Raw genomic sequence first — 18,458 nt, 5'->3', positions numbered from 1 at the left:
AGGAAAATGACAAAGGTCATAAATAACTGTTTATGAATTTACCACATCTGCCAATTTTATATAAAAAAAACAAACATAATTAAACATTGTAGCCTTCTAAAAAAATCAATCAAATTTTCCAATAGGAAGAGAAGAGCAGTCTTGAGCAGAGTTCATCTATTTTCCAATAATTCTATCTTAATTACCTTTTGGCAGAACATTAAAAGATGGCAATTTCATTGCGTCCATATTAGCATAGGATTTCTAGAACTGATGAAGATAACAGAGACCTTTAAAAGCATCTTCCAGCCTGTAGAAAGTGTGTGCACAATAGCAGCTAGTAAGGTCACCCCATTTACATTAGAAAATATGCAGTATCATAAAATAATGAATGCCAAGCATTTGAAGGGGATGTAGGGAAGAAAAAAACTAGTTAGTTTTAAATTTCCTATCCATGACTGCACGGAGCTCCTCGCAATAGTACCATCTCCCCAGACTGCTGAGTTGAAGTGAATTAATGCCACAAATTCCCTGAATCACTTGATCTCCATTGTCCAGTAAGCTTCCTGCGGATCGGAGCTTTACGAATTCATCTGCCTGAGTCACCTGACTCCAATTACCTTCAAATAAAATCCCCGTTGAAGTCTGCTGCAGGGCAGCTTAAAGATTGGTTAGCGTGATGGGCAGAGAGGAATCTCACAGTAGTGTTGAAGAAGTAGAAGTGGCCCATTGCAAAGCCCCAATGGTGATCTGTGAAAGGAACAGCTTTCGATTATGGAGCAAAGTGTGATGGACACATAGTGTTCCTCAAAGCCTGGTCTCCGGGGTTTAAGAAAGATTTCAATTTGAAACTGATTACACAGTGTGAAAGGAATGTCATGTGGGACTTAAAAGCATGAAGCTGAGAAAGGATAGCAAGGTTCTGGAACCCTGGATGATGAGAGAGATTGTAAATGTCAAGTCAGGTTTATTGTCATCTGACTGTACAACCCAGCAAAACAGTGTTCTCTGGTCCTCAGTACAAAACACGCAGGCACACAACAGGCAGACAATGCATATGGCAAGACAAGCATCCATATAAACAAATAAATAGTTTCATAAATACGAGAGTCACAGATGGTTAGTGTGAGCAGTTCCTTTGGTCATTCACATTCTCACTGCCAGTGGGAAGAAGCTGTTCCTCAGCCTGGTGGTGCTGGCTCTGATCCTCCTGTATCTCTTTCCTGACAGGAGCAGCTGAGAGATGCTGTGTTTGGATCGGAAGGGGTCCTCAATAATTTTGCACGCCCTCTTCAGACAACTATCCTGGTAGATCTCATCAATGGAGGGTGGGGAAGGTAGGTAGACTCCAGAGATCCTCTCTGCCACTCTTATGGTCCTTGTGGATTGACCTCCAATCAATAAGGGAAGCACATGCAAGGTTTATGAAGTTGTGATCAAGGAATGTAAATAAACCAGGAAACAAAAAAAGAAATTAAGAGGGGCCATCAAATGTCTTTGGCAAGTAGAATTAAGGAGAATCCTAAGGCATTTTGTTTGCATTTTTGTAGCAAGAAGGTAGTTATGGAAAGGACAGGTCATCTCGAGAGCAAAGAAGGAATATTGCACGGAGCCAGAGGAAGTGGGGAGACTCTTAATGAGAACTTTGGATCTATACTCACAAAGAAGAAGGCTGATGAGATCAGGGAGAGGAATATTGATCATACCTGTTCCAGTTCTGTCGTGTTCTGCATTCTATGTTCTGGGAGTCTATGTTCTGGGAGTCTCTGTTGTGTCAGGACTAGAAGTAATTCCTTGGGCCATTCTAGCTAAAACCAGATAAATAAAATTGACATCAAATTGATGACTTATTTTGTTGCTATGGCTGAGCCAGGATTAGAGTGATTCAACCATGCAAAATATATGTGTGGACTGCCCGATGGTTTGCAGGGGATGGTTATGTGGAGATGCATCTTTTATGATAGTGAAGGCCATGGTATTTTGTGGAAGGGGAGTTGGTTTTAAGGGGGAAGAGAGATTGTGCTTGAGAAAGGGAAACATTCACAATATCAGTTCAATACACAAAAGTGGTGGAGAAACTCAGCAGGTCACGGTGCATCTGTAAGACCATACAACAAAGGGGCAGAATAGATTACCCCTGCCATTCTATCATGAACTGATCCATTTTCCACTCACCCCCACTGCCCGGCTTTCTCCCCATAACCTTTGACGCCTTGGCTAATCAAGAACATATCAATATCTCATAAATACATCCAATGACTTGGCCTCCACAACCATCTGTGGCAACAAATTCTACAGATTTACCACTCTCTGGTTAAAGAAATTCCTCTACAACTTTGTTGTAAGTGGGTGCCCTTCAAACTTGAAGTTGTGCCCTCTTATTCTAGGCCCTCCCTCCATGAGGCACAATGGTTAGCGAAGCGGTTAGCACAATGCCTTTACAGTGGCAGCAATCCTAATCCCACGCTCTCTGCAAGGAGTTTTTACATTCTCCCCGTGCCTGCGTGGGTTCCCTCCCCCATTCAAAATGTACCCAGGGTGTAGGTTAATTGGGTGGCACGGACTCATGGGCCGAAATGGCCTGTTACCATTCTGTATGTCTAAATTTAAAAATTTAAATGTAAATAAATCTCAGGTCCAAAGGTTCCCCTTTGCTTTCTCTAGATGCTGCATGACCTGTTGAGTTTCTCCAGCACTACAACCCCAGCATCTGCAGACTTTCCTATTTAACTCCATTAATTTCAGCTTATTCTAGGACTAGGAAGTGAAGCAGGATTGTCAGCAGTCTGACGTTTCTGCAGACGGGGAAAATCAGAAGATGGATTTCTCAGGAGCAATCATGTAAGAGGAGATGGGCATCCAAAGGATGATGGGTTTAACACAAGTATGGGGTGGCATGTGATATGGCAGGACCAGCCGAACAGGTGATCTTATTGTCAGTTGCAAAGGAGGTGGGGAAAGGGAAGACTAGGCAAGAGAAGGTTGGTAACAATCCAATTTCTCCTGGAAGATCCCAGAGTAATGGATTCTTTTGACAGAGCAAGTGCGGATGGATAGCACTTGCAGTTGCGTGGCCAGATCTTGGCTGGCGGAACTGGTTGTGTGACTTGTGTGTCCAATTGTCCTCTGAGGACTTGAGGGAGCAAGGCTGAAAGCAGGAAGTCTCTCCCTGCCAAAGCGCAGCTATATTTCCAACTGAGTTAGGGTAGCAAAAACCAGAGTAAACTCTGCTCTGCCCGAGCATTGGATTGTTGATCAAAACTGAAGACTCTTTGGTTTGTTTGCACAATGTCATAACACTCAAACCTTCAAGGATCGGAATTATTTTCCTTTAAATCAGAACACAAAAAAAAATTCTGCAAAGGCCAAAGTCATGATCAAAATCTGGGCAAGGCGAGAACAAAAGAAACATTCTTTTCTGTTTATTTGACAATGGCAGGCTTGATAAATAATTGGGACCTTTAGCTCCCTGGCATTTGCTGACCATCCAAGGCTATTGAGATTCTATTAATGTGAAGCAGTTTTATCAACTTCTTAATTTTAAATGAAGATTCCAGTTACAAAATCAATTCCAGAAGTGATGGGTTTCCTTTGACACTGACGACTAAGTCAGAGGGAGAGTGGTTTCATACTGTGGATTTTCTAAGCATCGATTTTCTTTTCCCTAGCTGCCTCTGCGTCCCCACCCAGAGAGTGGCTCAACTTCAGACCTTTCACAATCATTGCATCAGGTGGATGGAAATTAGTCTGTGCATCACCAGCTGAATAGTGCTCTCATTGAGTTATTTGCCACAGACCCTGTGGCCCACTGATTCTCCACTGACCATCATTCATCCTTTGCACTACTCCCATTTTATTACCCCCACCTTATCATCCCTTGAAGCTCCCACTCACTTACTCACTAGAGGCGATTTCCTGTTGATAGTTGACCCATCATGTTGCATGACTTTTGGATGTGGTAAGAAACTGGAGCACTCAAACAGAGACCCATGCAATCACAGGGAGAACGTGCAAACTCTGGGGGTCTGAATTGAAGCTGGGTTATAAATGGTGTCACCCAGTGCAGTAACTCATGGTTCCCCCCCAAAAAAAATTAGCAATGTTTGAAAAAAAAGTTGTAAAAATCAACTTGATTAAATTTAATATTTCTTAGATTCACCTCCGCCCTAAACAAAAACGGATCAAGCCAGCACCTGAAGTGACTGTATACTGTCCTGAAGAAGAAATCTGTGAGGACCCCCCCCGAAACAGAAATATCACTTGAAATAATCCCTTACATGGGAATGCCGTAGGTGCCCTGTTGATTAGTAAGGGATTACTAGGAGTGGGTTAAACTCATGCGAGTGATGTGCCCAAGTCTGCAGACGCTGTGATTGCAGTTAAAAACACAGTAAGGGCTGGAGGAACTCCTTGGAGAGGGGCTCGGGGGGTGGGCGCATGTCGTTAGCTCCCGTGGGCGCTGCCAGATCGCCGGGGTTCCTCCTGCATCTGTGTGTTTAAACTAAGTGCTTGCCAAGCAGCGGAACTCATCAATCCCCCACCCAGCGAACAGGCTCCAGATAAAACCCCCTCGATTGTTGCAAACGAGTCAAAGGAGCTGCTTTAAGCGGATCCCGGCCATTAGCCCCAGTTACTTCCAATATCGATCATGTTTTGTAATGGATTTCTGCGGCTCTGCGCATATGAATTATGCAGAGGGAATCGTGGGGGGAGTGAGAGGAGGAGATGTGACACACGAACCCCGAAAGGAAAGACGCACGCTTTAAATGCATTTGTGTCCCCCCACCCCCCCAGGGCTCTGACGATTGGTGGGGGGGTGGGGGTTGGCCAGGCGACAACCTGGCTGTGGGGGGGGGCAAAGTCTGTGGCAGGGGGGGCCGTGGAGACGGGCAGGTCATTCTGTTCGCTGAATCCGCCCTGGAACTGCACGCACTTCAGCGAGCGCAGAGGGAGAACGGGGCTCCGCTGTGCGGTGTCCTGGGAATGGGGGGGGGGGGGGGGGGGGATTTGCTGCTGCTTCCGACGAGTAGGAATGGAATATTCCACTCCACCTCCTTGGGTTGGAGTGCGAGGGAGTCCAGTGTGTCCGCGCAGAGGGTGGCAGCGTTACGCAGAGAGCGGATACAGTCCCAGGGAGGGTGGGACTCTATCATCCATTGACCGCCCCTCTCTCTGTTGTTTTGTTTGTTACTTTCTTTCCTTCCTTTCCCCCCTCCCCTCCCCCGAGGATGAAAGTGTAACATATCGGAGGAGAGCGCAGCGATGGCCATCAACACGGACGCCGAGTTTCAGAAGAACTTGGGCGGAGCGGAGGACGCGGCGTTGGCGAAGGAGCACCCGGAGACGGAGAAGCTGCTGTTCAGCACCTCGGACGGGAACCTGGAGAATGGCATCAAGAACTCCAAGTCGTTCGGTGCGAGCGCCAAGGAGCTGGAAGCCGAGCCCAACGGCCACAACATGCAGTACATGTCTTCGGAGTCCGTGACCCAAGTCGGCGCCACGCCCCTCTCCCCGTCTCGAGTGAGCGTGGGCAGGGCATCGTCCACTGGTACCACCAGTGCCCAGGAACAGCCCCGGCCCAGGGATTACCTCATCCTGGCCATCTTCAGCTGCTTCTGCCCCATGTGGCCCATCAATATCGTGGCGCTCGTCTACTCGATCATGGTGAGTGGTCAAGCATTTGTGTCGCCTGCCCCTCGCCCGGTCGAGTGCTCCGCGCCCCTCAACGGGCAAGTCATAGCCCGGTCCACGATGAGCTGGGGAACTCGCTGAGGGTCTGGTTGACCTCAGACGAGACGTTGCTCCCAGCTCTCCTGAGGGCTTCTTCCCCCCAAAGTCCATCGCGGAATGACCCAGAGATTTTGTATTCGATGTTCCAAACTTCCGAGGATCCTTGCCAACCCTCCACCCTTGGTCACAGAATGGAACTCGGGACAGACAGACCACATGGCAAATAAAAATAAACCTGCCCACTTTGGGAAACGCATTTTCTCCAACACCTTAAAAATCCGGTTGTTTTTCTTTTCTTTCCAGTGGAAATGTTGAACGTGAAGGTAATTTGCTGTATCAATGTGTCTGCAACATTTGGACAGAGCACACTCCCCAGTGTACTTGTTTTAAGGATTTAGCAGTAAGGGAAACCCAACCCTTAGTAGTGATTAGGTTCAGGCAAGACCAAGGGAAGTGGGAACTAAAATACCTGGGAAAGGTAAAAACACACAACGCTGGAGAAACGCAGCAGCTCAAAGTGTACGTTAGATAGCAAATATAAAGATACATTCAGGCTTGAGCCTTTGGGGAAGGTTGCAGGACTGGATCAGACCGCAGTCAGGGAGAGAGCAGGGCAAGCATTTAAAAGCCGGAGTTAGGAAGTGGGCTTCGCTGGAGCCCACTGTAGATCACCTTACAGGGTTGAACAGGAAGTAACACGAAAATAGGACTGGATGCAAGTTCGCAATGAAAACCGTAAATGCTGGAAACACTCCGCAGGTCAGACACCACCTGCGAAAAATGAAAGGGAATTAAAGATCCAGCCAAACACCCTGGTTCTCATTGAATAGGGTTGGAGCCAAATTCTCTCTCTTCCGCCCCCCACCCACCAGAAGCTGTTCGACAGGCTGAGAGCTGCCAGCGTACAATTCTGTTTACTTTCGTGTAGCGGGCGGTGCTGTCCTGGGGAGAGACGAGCCAGCGGGTTCAGATCTAAAATTTCGACAAGGCGAAGCGGCAATTGTGGGCTCTTGCAGTCACGGCGCCGGCAATGAGGATCAGGCCAATTGGGGCTTTGCGGATTGGTGGGGTTGGAGCTTGAGCTTGAAGACAACGGGACAAAGGGTTTGGGGTTCCTGGTGCTGGGGAGACGCTGGGAACCCCTCTCCCGCACAAAGCAGCTCCCTCCTTAATCTGCACTCAAATCTTGCGTCAAATAACCAGTGGATCTATTGGGGATGACGTGGGGGTCGCAGGAATTAAGAGTCCAGCCGAGGGTCCCTCTCTAGAATGGCTGTTCCCCGTTCCTCCAGAGTCCACCCTTCCCCAGACGGTACCCCGCGGGTGCCCTGCCGATAAATAGAACCTGGGGTGGCCCTGCCTGCAGTTGTTGTGGCCGAGACCTCCAATAGCTCAGCGGAACCAAGAGCCCCGAAACGTCTGGATCTGCGGGCAAGTTCAGTATCCCAACGGAATCGATCGGCAAGGCACCACCAGAGCGGTCTCGGTCTTGTGGAGTCAACAACATCCAAAACGTCTTTATTCAAAGAAATGTTTCCCCAAGCATGATGTTGGGGACTAAGGCAGATTGACTTTGGTCAAAGTGTTTTAAGGATTTAGGATTCGGTAGAAGGGTTCAGTAAGGGAAACCCAACCCTTAGAAACTCATCAGGTAAAAGATAGTTGTAGAGTGATTAAGCTCAGGCATGACCAAGTAGGATCCATGGAACGAAAATACCTGGGAAAGGTTAAAAAAAAACACTGGAGAAACGCCGCAGGTCAAAGAGTGTACGTTATGTAACAAAGATACATTCAGAATGGAGCCTTGGGGGAAGGTTGCAGGACTGGAGATCAGGGAGAGAGCAGGGCAAGAGTTAGAATGTTAGTATTGAACTGGAGTTTAACTGAAGCCCATTGCAGATCAGCTAACAGGGTTGAACAGGACTCGGTGCAAGTTCGCACACTGATGGTGGAGTTGTGGTGTCTGGAGATTCAATGAATTTCAGAAGTTAGAGCCATGGAACACTAGTTCTCGCTGGGTGGAGCAGTGATAGGAAAGGGTGGGACATGTGCTCAGTGCAACACCATGTAGGAACATGGGCGAGCTTCTGAAAAATACATTGACCCATCCCACAATTAAAACTTGGAGCAGGGAATATAATTTTGGCTAGTTTTTGACTAACCAGGCTCCATTGCTATTTTAATCATCCTTGGTCTTTCATCAACTCTTGGTTGAGTTACGAAATCAACAATTATTAAGAAATGTGCAAAGAACTTGGACATGGATACAAAGACGATCAGCATTCCTAGACAAACAGGAATTTTTTTTGTGTCAGTCAATATCAGTCTTATTAAAACAAGTTATTGGTTCGATGGAGTGAGCACAGCAGAAATTAATTCCTGTCAGTTCGAACCACACCCATCTCCAAAAATCCTCTGGCTTTTTAAAAAGGTTCCCCTGTCCCCGGTTGCAATTATTCCAGGGTGAGCCAGCGTTCTTGGGTCCCAATAAATCACTACAGGCAGGATACCCATTTTATAGTTACTTTCCCAATTCAGTTTTCCCCTTTTCCCTGCAGATCTTGGACTACTGAAACACTGATACAAGAGACGATAACTTATTTCTACAAAATGCACTACCCATGGCAGAACCCGGAATATTGACGAACGGTTGCTAGATAGTTTGTAAGTAAAAGACAGGAGGTTTGAGGATAGTTTAGTAATCATTTGCCTCCCCCATAACAGTGAAAAATAGGTTTTGCCATATTTTGTCATAAATCAGGCAACAGAATGCACTTCTGAAATCTGTTTGGAATTTTTGGCTAGTTCAGCAGTTCTGTGAGCAAAGAAATAATAAAGAACATTGGAAATCTGTGATGCTTGGAGGAGCATTTCACTGATTTTCTCTTAATTTTGCTTACAACAATGGCATTGCAATTTAATCCGCAAAACACTCGAATAGATCAGCACCATATTTCAAAGGGATTGTAGGTAAACAGAGCACAGTGCGACTGGTTTACAGATTCAGGGTCCAAGAGAATAATCATCTGGCAGGTGCGCAGTTCAGATTGACCATTGCCAAAAAGGCAGACCATATAAAATGTAATATAATCTCCTGTTTGTAAACTGAACAGTTAGGGGGAACCAGCCACAGATGAAATCAATTGCTCAGATGTTCACACACTTCTGAGCATTTGTTAGGCGATTAGGATGGACAAAAGCAAAATTGAAAATGAAACAATGAGATTTCTGTCATCACTTGTTAATGAAAGTATAGGTTTCAGTTTTACAGCTTTGAATGTTCTGATGAGCAGGGCAGTGATTTTATTGGTTTGCAAGGACAAGGCGCTGTTAGCACGTGGAAATGTAGAGATAACGTTTGCCCTTCCTCGCAAAATAGGACTTTTTCTGATTTGACAGTTTCTGGAGCCCATTTAGTCTTTATTGCTCAACTGGGAGAGAAATTAGGCAGAGTTTCTGGATTCTGATTGCTATGCCATGACCTCTCTTCAGTTCTACATTGCAAGTTTATTATGGCCCAATAGATGACTGCCATGGGCCCTTTTGCTGTAAGAATATAAACCATTAAACCCTGGTTATTATTTGTGAAGCTACATCAAGCAATTAAATGCCTTGAGGCAGAAGCAAAAAAAAATGCAGAAAACTGCAGGGTCAGAGAGATGCTGGGTTAACATGCCCAGTCAAAGGTTGGGTGGCCATTTCCAAATTGGAGGGCATGCAGCAGCAGAAGACTCTGGGAGGGGGGGGGGTCCGCATGCAGGTGCCTTACCTGCCATGAACCTCCATGAGCCGCCATCACAATTCCCCCTCCCTCCGACGGAAGTGACCCCAGTGGACCAGATACTCCAATCCATCACTCAAGAAACATGACTGCTCCCAGCCTACAGCCCCCAGGATGCCGCATCTCTGCCCCTTAAATTTTCCTCCATTTGGGACTCAAGGCCTACATTCTCCCAAAATGGAGTCAAATTAATGTCCGGCTCAAGGTGGCGCCGGACAGAGTTCTCAAAATCCGGACTGTCCAGCCTAAAACTGGACATCTGGCCACCCTAGTCAAAGGCCCTTCATCCTCCTCAGATTTCAATTCTGTTTCTCTATTCACAGATGCTGCCTGACCTGATCAGTTTGCAGCATTTTCTCCTCTAATTTCAGATTTCTTCCATCATCCTTTCATTGAAAGGGAGAGGCAACGACAAGCACTCTTTAAAAACTTGCAATGTGAAACATGCCCTTCAAATCTTTGACTTTTATTTCATTACATCTTCCAATATTCTATTGATGTGAATTGTAAGCAATAAGAAGTGCTCCTGCTTTTATTTGGGGATATTTAGCCCACCAGGGATTGCCTGGTGAAGAGTCACGCTGGGCTCTGATGCAGTGTGTAAAACAACACTGCATTTTTGGAGGGTAGGAGGAAACCAGAACACCCAGGGAAAACCTACAAACTCCTTATAGACCAATTCAAACCCCGATCGCTGCCACTGGGTTAGTGCTGTGTGAATTGCTATAGATGGTCCCTCTAAATTGTCAATGCAACAACTTGGGCTTTATAATTTCAATAGGATCAAATTGGCTGAGAGTGAATGTGTTTTTTCAGCCAAAATTCATGAGGCTGTAGGCAATATCGCCACAAGTTAAACGCGGTAAATAAAAGTCAACCTTGGATTATGTGGATCGGCCCAACATTGTGGGCCGAAGGTCCTGCACTATGCTATTTGTGTCATACGGGAATGTTTCACCTCCCTGAATTCTCAAATGCAAATGGGATTTGTTGCATTCAGGCAGCCTGAATCCTTGCAGAAGGAAAAGTGTTAACAAGAGATCTGTGTGCTATATATTTGTAGGGCTTGAAGTAAATTGTAGATGGCAGTCACAGAACTGGGGATTGCCACTGGCCTCGGAGCGATAGGTTTGGCTACGGCAGAGCATCTTCCATTAGTGGTTAGATCTGGACTGAATGATTCAACCAGTTAGTAAAGTAAATCAATATGCATTCATTACTGTAATATCACTTCATGGTTTTCTATTTGAAATTCCTCACCGTTGTTCAATGCTATTTGCTGACTGCAGTTCTCATTTTGAAGTGGTGAAAGACTTTCCAAGTGCGTCCATGATTTTTTTTTCATCCAGATAGAAAACCTTCGAGTCCACCTGTAATCTAATCGAGTGACCACTGCTTAAACTACAGCTACCATTAAGTACACTCGCTCGGCTGGAACTGTTAATGCAGATTTGTAGTTCTTGTCCAAGCTGTAATAATTTAAGGAAATAGAAAATCATGAAGTGATATTACAGTAATGAATGCATATTGATTTACTTTACTAACTGGTTGAATCATTCAGTCCAGATCTAACCACTAATGGAAGATACTCTGCCGTAGCCAAACCTATCGCTCCGAGGCCAGTGGCAATCCCCAGTTCTGTGACTGCCATCTACAATTTACTTCAAGCCCTACAAATATATAGCACACAGATCTCTTGTTAACACTTTTCCTTCTGCAAGGATTCAGGCTGCCTGAATGCAACAAATCCCATTTGCATTTGAGAATTCAGGGAGGTGAAACATTCCCGTATGACACAAATAGCATAGTGCAGGACCTTCGGCCCACAATGTTGGGCCGATCCACATAATCCAAGGTTGACTTTTATTTACCGCGTTTAACTTGTGGCGATATTGCCTACAGCCTCATGAATTTTGGCTGAAAAAACACATTCACTCTCAGCCAATTTGATCCTATTGAAATATAAAGCCCAAGTTGTTGCATTGACAATTTAGAGGGACCATCTATAGCAATTCACACAGCACTAACCCAGTGGCAGCGATCGGGGTTTGAATTGGTCTATAAAGAGTTTGTAGATTCTCCCCATGACCCGCATGGATTTTCTCTGGGTGTTCTGGTTTCCTCCCACCCTCCAAAATGTACAGGGTTAGTAGGTTAATGGAGGGCATGGTTCCATGGGCTAGAAAGGCCTTCTGCCGTGCAGTACCGTTAAAATTAAATCCCACCAGTTCCCATGGAACAGTACCACCAGTCTCACTCCCTTCTCATTTCCATCATCCTGCAACCCATTTTCTCTACCACATACCCATCGACTCCTTTGATTCTTTTTGCAGAAAGTCATTTATTGTTGCTGTTGAACTTGTCAGCATGTCTGAGATAAGAAATCGGATGCGCAATTAGTGAAACAACTTTAAACAGGGTGAACATTTTCAGTAGGTCAATTTACACTTTTTTGTTCTGAAACACGGTCAATATGGATTAGAGAAAGGATTTTTTTTAATGCCCCCAAAATACTCCACAACATCATGATATTTATGCTACCCTTATCAAATATACCAGTGACTTGGTTGAGATCATCAATTTTGCTGTTAGGTATCAATTTATGCCATTAAACCTATTAGACCATAATTTGGCAATGGATAAACTCATTTGATTGAAGATCCTTTTACAATCCAAGACCCTCAACCAAATGATCTGGGCTGCTGTAACTCAGTGGATGAATGGACAGTGCACATTTGGCTTGTTGAGCTTCCTACATCTCAAAGGCAGTAATTTTGGAAGAATAGTCTTGGCTTTTCTAAGAAATATTCTGTATCAATCCTCATTTAATGGCCTCATCGACATGCGTGGTTCAAATTTATAAGACATTATTAATGAACTTATTGAACGTCTGCCTGAGAATCTCATGGAAATTCATTAGAAAAATGAAAATAACTTTTTTGTGTGCACATGTTCATTCCAGCGGAGAAGTGCCACATAAATCGTTCAGACAGTCGGCTGAGAGCTGCAACATAGGCGTTCCAGCTCAGTACCTCTGCTAACTGTAGACACGAGAAATGAGAGTCTAGATCACAAGGCCAGTCTTGTCAGAATTTTAAATTGTTTAAATTAAAATCCTTCTTTTAAAAGAAAAAGGACATCTTCAGTACAGAGATAAATTTGTAATAGTCTGGAGAACTTGATCTCCAACTGGACGTATCCATGAGGCAGTTCTATTGCTTGTATCAACGGGGTTCTCAGAAATAAATTACCTAACAGTCTACAATTAGTTTGGAAAATATTATAATAAAAGTTCCTTTCTAATCATTTTTTAATCTTTATATAATGATGATATTTGGGTGAAAGTAAGGATCCCTGTTTGAAGTTTCTTCCCCCCCTCTTCCAATTCATTTTGAATTTCCTTTCATTTTCAATTCTGCGTCAATTTTTTTTTTAAATAAAAGCTTTAATGCATTTAGCTACCTAGCAAAACGGCTACACTTTTTAAGAACTCAGTTTTTATTTCTTTTAAAAAAAAAACACCTAATACCTGTTTTTATTTATGCGCCAACAGTCCAGAAACAGTTTACAACAAGGCGATACGGATGGAGCCAGGAGATTGGGACACCTTGCCAGATTACTGAGTATCATTGCAATAGTCCTGGGGACACTTATCATAATCACTTACTGTGTGATCAACTACGCAGGTAAAGGTGATCAGGAAGTAGCACATGTGAGGCGCTGTTTATTTGTACGGTCTGTTATTTAATATAAAGGAAGTTGCTCAAATCCATCTCATACCTTTGTGGAGTCAAAACTCACCATCGTTGAGCCTTTTTGTTAAAAGGCAATTTCTCTTTTTTTTTAAATTAAACAATTAATTGTGTTAGTTTACAACTATACACATTCCACAACTTAGATTGTCTTTATAATCTGTACAATGGTGCATTGAATTTGTTAAAGTCAACAACAGAATATTAATTCTGAGTTTAAAAAAGTCAGAACTTTTGTCTGTTTTGGTCACGACGTTTAAAGACGGTAGGTACACACTGACCAGGTTCATTGAATAGAAGTTCCATTTGCTTGAGTGAAGCTAAGTGGACGTCTTCCAGATTGAAATGGAGCCACATTCATTAGTATATTGCTGTGCTCTCTTGCAGCTCTACTTCTATAACCATATAACCACTTACAGCACAGAACAGGCCAGTTCGGCCCTACTAGTCCATGCCGTAGCAAATCCCCACCCTCCTAGTCCCACTGACCAGCACCCAGTCCATACCCCTCTAGTCCCCTCCAATCCATGTAACAATCCAGTCTTTCCTTAAATGTAACCAATGATCCCGCCTCGACCACGTCTGCCGGAAGCTCATTCCACATCCCCACCACCCTCTGCGTAAAGAAATTTCCCCTCATGTTCCCCTTATAATTTTCCCCCTTCAATCTTAAACCATGTCCTCTAGTTTGAATCTCCCCTTTCTTAATTGAATAAGCCTATCCACATTTACTCTGTCTGTCCCTTTTAAAATCTTAAACACCTCTATCAAGTCCCCTCTCAATCTTCTACGCTCCAGAGAAAAAAGCCCTAGTCTGCACGACCTTTCCCTGTAACTCTAGTTAAAATTTATTTTTTTTCCGTCAGTCATACCAGTAAAGCAGAGATGCACCATTACAAAAAAAATTAGGCTTTTTACGGCAAATACTTCTGTGATAAAATATAGAAGCTACTTCCAAGGTTTCCAGCTCTGGAAAGTAATTATCCAGCATGTCAGAAGCTTGTTAAAATTCTGCGCCTGAGGATTGAACAGTACAACCTTAAATAACATTTTTTAATTAAATGCAGCAGTGCTGTGTTTTAGCTCACCACTTCTCCAAAAGCAGGAATGAAAAATGTACAAATTGGAAGAAAAAGCAGGATTATGCAATGTACAAAAGTGCTGGAGAACCTAAGCAGGTCATGCATTGTCAATAGAAAGCAAACGAATTTACACAATGTTGTTTCAGACCAGATTCCCTTGTCAAACTGGGATGCTGGATAGACTCAGCAGGGCAGATTGGATTGGTTGAGTGCGACACTCAGGCAGTGCTGTCTGACCCGTGAGCATCTCCAGCTCTTTCTAGTTTTTAAATTTTCCAGATCTGCAGTTTTATGCTTTTCAGTACATGGGTCTGGGAAATGGACCAGTATTTCCATCAGATAAGAACCATCTCCAACAGAAGAAAGCTCAGTATCACCAACACCCCTTGCAGTACCCATGACCTTGAGGTGACTATTAATTTGACCACTATATCAACGCCATCTACTGAGACAGGGCGGAAGCTGGGTATTCTGAGCAATTGGCATACCTTCAGTGCCATTCCACTACTTAGAAGGTTCAAATCAGGGACACCAGTCACTTAGTGAATGGGCGCAAATGAAACAACTCAACCTGCTTCTGACAGAAAAAGGCCTTTGACTGAGATCAACATCCACTCCTTTCTTAACAACAACCAAAGATCTATTGTTGACAAGAAACATTGCTGCAAAATGGAATCGTATGCATAGTCATCTTTAGGTTACACATCCTCCCGAGCTGAACAGATTATCGCCTTTGATTCATTGTTGATGGTCAGAACCATACACAGTCCCTCTGCAACCATAATCCCTATAAGTATTTGGGTGTGCTGGGGACAAGGCAAACCAGATAACATAGCCTTGCCCAAGAATAAAACTAAAGGCTCTAATTGTGAAGACCAATCAAACCCTCAAATTCTGAATACCACAGCTATTTAACCATGATCAAAAGGTTCAATTTGATCAAAATGTCTATGTACAGTAAAACCCCTGTTATCTGAAATTCAAGCAACCAGCAAAAAAAGGAAATGTTTTGAAAAAACAGGTTTAAAATTGGCTCACCTCATTGTTAGTTCACCAATCTCAAGCAACTGGAAAATTCACTTATCCGGCATCTACCAATCCCCTAAGGTGCCAGATACCAGGGGTTTTACTGTAATTGTAGATTACACAAGTGTATTAGATGGAATATTGGGGAGCCATGCTTCAATGTTCTTGTTAGTTTCTATGTCCCCCTAAGCTGCTTGAATAAAATTTCATACTGCATCTCGTTTCATCCAGATAACATCACGAGAAACCAAGCAAACTTTTGTTGTCACGTTTCCTTACTCCCAGCTTCATTGTTTTGTTAAGCCCCATGACTTTTGGTGAAGTCTCTGACTACTGTTTTCAATGAGCAATGTCTGATAACATGACCATGTTTGGCCCTCGTTAACTCTCAGCACCACTACCCATGTTGGCACTGTGCACTAAACCAAATGAAATGTGCCAGCTACAGTATTTCCACTTTCCCTCACCTTCTGCACAACTTCACCCTACAGAACAGCTCTTGGATGAAGGTACTTCACAGATGTTCCTACAATGAGGTGGGGACATCACACACTCCAGCCATCCACTAATCCCATCATCTTGGTGGTCCCCTCTCCTCACCCCTCTCTTCAATGCCTAGGTCCTGTGGGAGATTCCTTGGCCACCTTTTAAGCCCACTGCAAGCTCAAAGTTATTTCAGACATATTACTTAAACTGGGAAGGACCATCAGGGCTGGAGTCTGATACCTGTGACTATGTTACTGGTATTAGTAATTCTAAATCATTTTGACTGGAGACAAGAGTTCATATCCCAAGGCAACAACGGAATTTCAAATAAGTAAGTGTGGAATTAGAAGGTAACATTACTAAATGAGAGTGAGGCAACTAGACTGGTTAAAAGCACTGATATTTTTAGTGAGAGGAAATCTATTCTTATTTGAACTAGCATTTTGGGTAACTCCAGTTGCTGTTAGTACGGTCACCAATGCTCCTTCTTAGTTGTCAGTGTGCGCAAAAAAAAAATCTGTTGTGCAAATGTCTCCCCCCCCCCCCCCCCCGTGACAAAAGTATGTGCGCACTGAATGCTTGTGCAAATGTAGACTTCAAATGGTTTCAAGAAATCTTTGGTCCAGCCTCTCTCTCATGGCTAATAAAACTGAATTGGTGTGTTAAGATTTTAATTTTAGCTAACTGCCCTTTTGTGTGCACATTCATTTTCTTGATGCACTGGTTGCAAAATGTGCGCAAGCGTGGACAAGCGCCCAGCTTAGAGGGAATAATCATGACCTAATCATCAATGGTTAAAATGTTGGACTATCTTACCTGTTTTAGGATAAGGCATTCTACACAGCAGGGCTTTTTGTAGGTGTGGCCTTGTCGGTGTTGACCCAAGGTGCTCACTCCAATTGCCCAAGTTCAGTCCTGGCCTCTGATGCTGTCTCTGTGGAGTTTGTGTGCTCTGTTTCTCTGCTGCCTGAATCTACGACCTCCTGGGTGCACTTGGTGATGGGCAATGAATGCTGGCCATGCCAGACCACCACCAACAAGCATGGATGAATAAAATGTAGACATTTACTGCTCATTAACCTGGATATGCAATTGTGAACGTAAATCAAGAAGTATCCAACAGGGCACTTTCTTCCAATGACATTGCTAAGGTATCCCTGGAACCAAACCTCACCATCAATGGCACTGCAGGATGTGGATTTCATGATTACACATCACTGGTTCAACAGGTCATTGAGGAAGATGAGCCATTGAAACAGAACTAAAAGCACCAGAGCATTTGAGGATGGCAAAAGCACTGTGCAGGCCTAACTATCGTCAGAAAACCTAAACCCCACCTCGCTCCACAAAAGAATTAAAATGGTTGAGCAAACAATTGGAGGAGCAGAGCAGGCAGAAATGGTCAGTTCAATGTTCTAGATGCGGACTATCAGAGCCAAGATAGAATAGGTAAAGCGGGACAGATGGGAGAGATTTTTTTTTGGGGGGGGGGGTTAACCTAAAATTAGAAAAATATTCATGCCATTCGGTTGAAGGTTGCCCAGGAGGAATAGGATGCCTGGTTCCTCAACTTTACATTTAGACTCACCCTGACAATAGAGGAGGCTGAGGACAGATGTCACTGTTGGAATGGTTGGCTACTGGAAGCCCAGGTTTTGGCCAACAAATAAGAGTGAAGCTGTTCAGCAAAATGGTCAACCAGTCTGCATTTGGTTTCACCACTGGAGAGTGCACCAAAAGCAGTAGATTAGGTTGGGCGATGCACGTGTCAAGCTCTGCCTCACCTGGAATGTCTGTCCATGGGCCCAGGATGGAGGTGGCGGAGAAGGAGTAGGGGCAAGTTTTGCCAGTTGGTGAAAATGGTTGAGCTTTGGCAATTTTACTGAGCTTTGACTTGTGGCTTTGTCTCATCTGTCATTTGTTGATTGTACCTTGCACTTACTGGTTTGCCTGATCTGTGGGGACTGTGAAGTGGGAACAACAAATTCATTAGCATGGGTGACAACATCAAAGCAGGAAAAAAAATGGCATTTATGTGGCATCTTCTGGAAGCTCAGGAGGTTCCAAAGGCCTTTCACAAATAATGCAGTAAAGGTATCCTTGAAGAAAATATGGCAGATAATTTATTATCAGCAAACTCCATCATGAAAACAGCCAGGCATTTCAGCGAAGTGTAAATACGACTAGGATGTTGTTCCTGTGGTGTATTGAAGAGTTTTCAAAACTGGTCTCTGGAACGAAGTTTCTCTGCCACTCATTCATTCACTGTACAAAACCTTTCTCAATGACATTTCCAGTGTACTCACATTTTTAGATTTAGTTTATCTATAAGAATCAATTTTCCCACAAAGTCTGGGGGTAGATGTACATAATTGAGAAATAGTTTCCTCAGGCAGCATCAACTCTGCCAACCTTCAGGTTAAAAATCCTGAGGGCAGCACGGTTACAATTACAGCACCAGTTATCAGGGGCGGGGTTCGAATCCCGGGGTTGTATGCAAGGAGTTTGTACAGTTCCCCTGTGTCTGCGTGGGGTTCAACCCTCCCCCCCAGGTTCCAGTTTCCTCCCACCCTTCAACATGTACCAGGGGGGTTGTAGATCAATCAGGTGTAATTGGGAGGC

The 18,458-nt window shown here is 44.1% G+C and overlaps 1 protein-coding gene across 1 annotated transcript; it reads left to right on the top strand.

The window, feature by feature from the left end:
- Nucleotides 1-1,213: 1,213 nt before the first annotated feature.
- On the top strand, nt 1,214-16,666 carry LOC138749315 (trafficking regulator of GLUT4 1). Its single transcript, XM_069910532.1, has 5 exons — nt 1,214-1,316; nt 5,207-5,643; nt 13,044-13,202; nt 15,970-16,093; nt 16,662-16,666. Exons 2-5 carry the CDS (start codon nt 5,242-5,244, stop codon nt 16,664-16,666), a joined length of 690 nt encoding a protein of 229 aa, XP_069766633.1. The 5' UTR covers nt 1,214-1,316; nt 5,207-5,241.
- Nucleotides 16,667-18,458: the final 1,792 nt, after the last annotated feature.

This window comes from Narcine bancroftii, chromosome 14 (genome assembly GCF_036971445.1).
Source record: "Narcine bancroftii isolate sNarBan1 chromosome 14, sNarBan1.hap1, whole genome shotgun sequence".
NCBI classification, from domain to species: Eukaryota; Metazoa; Chordata; class Chondrichthyes; order Torpediniformes; family Narcinidae; genus Narcine; species Narcine bancroftii.
The sequence above is the reverse complement of the archived record's forward strand: the minus strand, read 5'-3'. Positions and strand labels throughout refer to the sequence as shown.

Bases quoted from the DNA above. Each gene is read 5' to 3' on its own strand.
- LOC138749315 (XM_069910532.1), top strand. From the start codon at position 5,242: ATGGCCATCAACACGGACGCCGAGTTTCAGAAGAACTTGGGCGGAGCG. The intron at 5,644-13,043 runs GTGAGTGGTCAA...ATGCGCCAACAG, and splicing joins CGCTCGTCTACTCGATCATG to TCCAGAAACAGTTTACAACA. The intron at 13,203-15,969 runs GTGAGGCGCTGT...TTCAATGCCTAG, and splicing joins GTGATCAGGAAGTAGCACAT to GTCCTGTGGGAGATTCCTTG.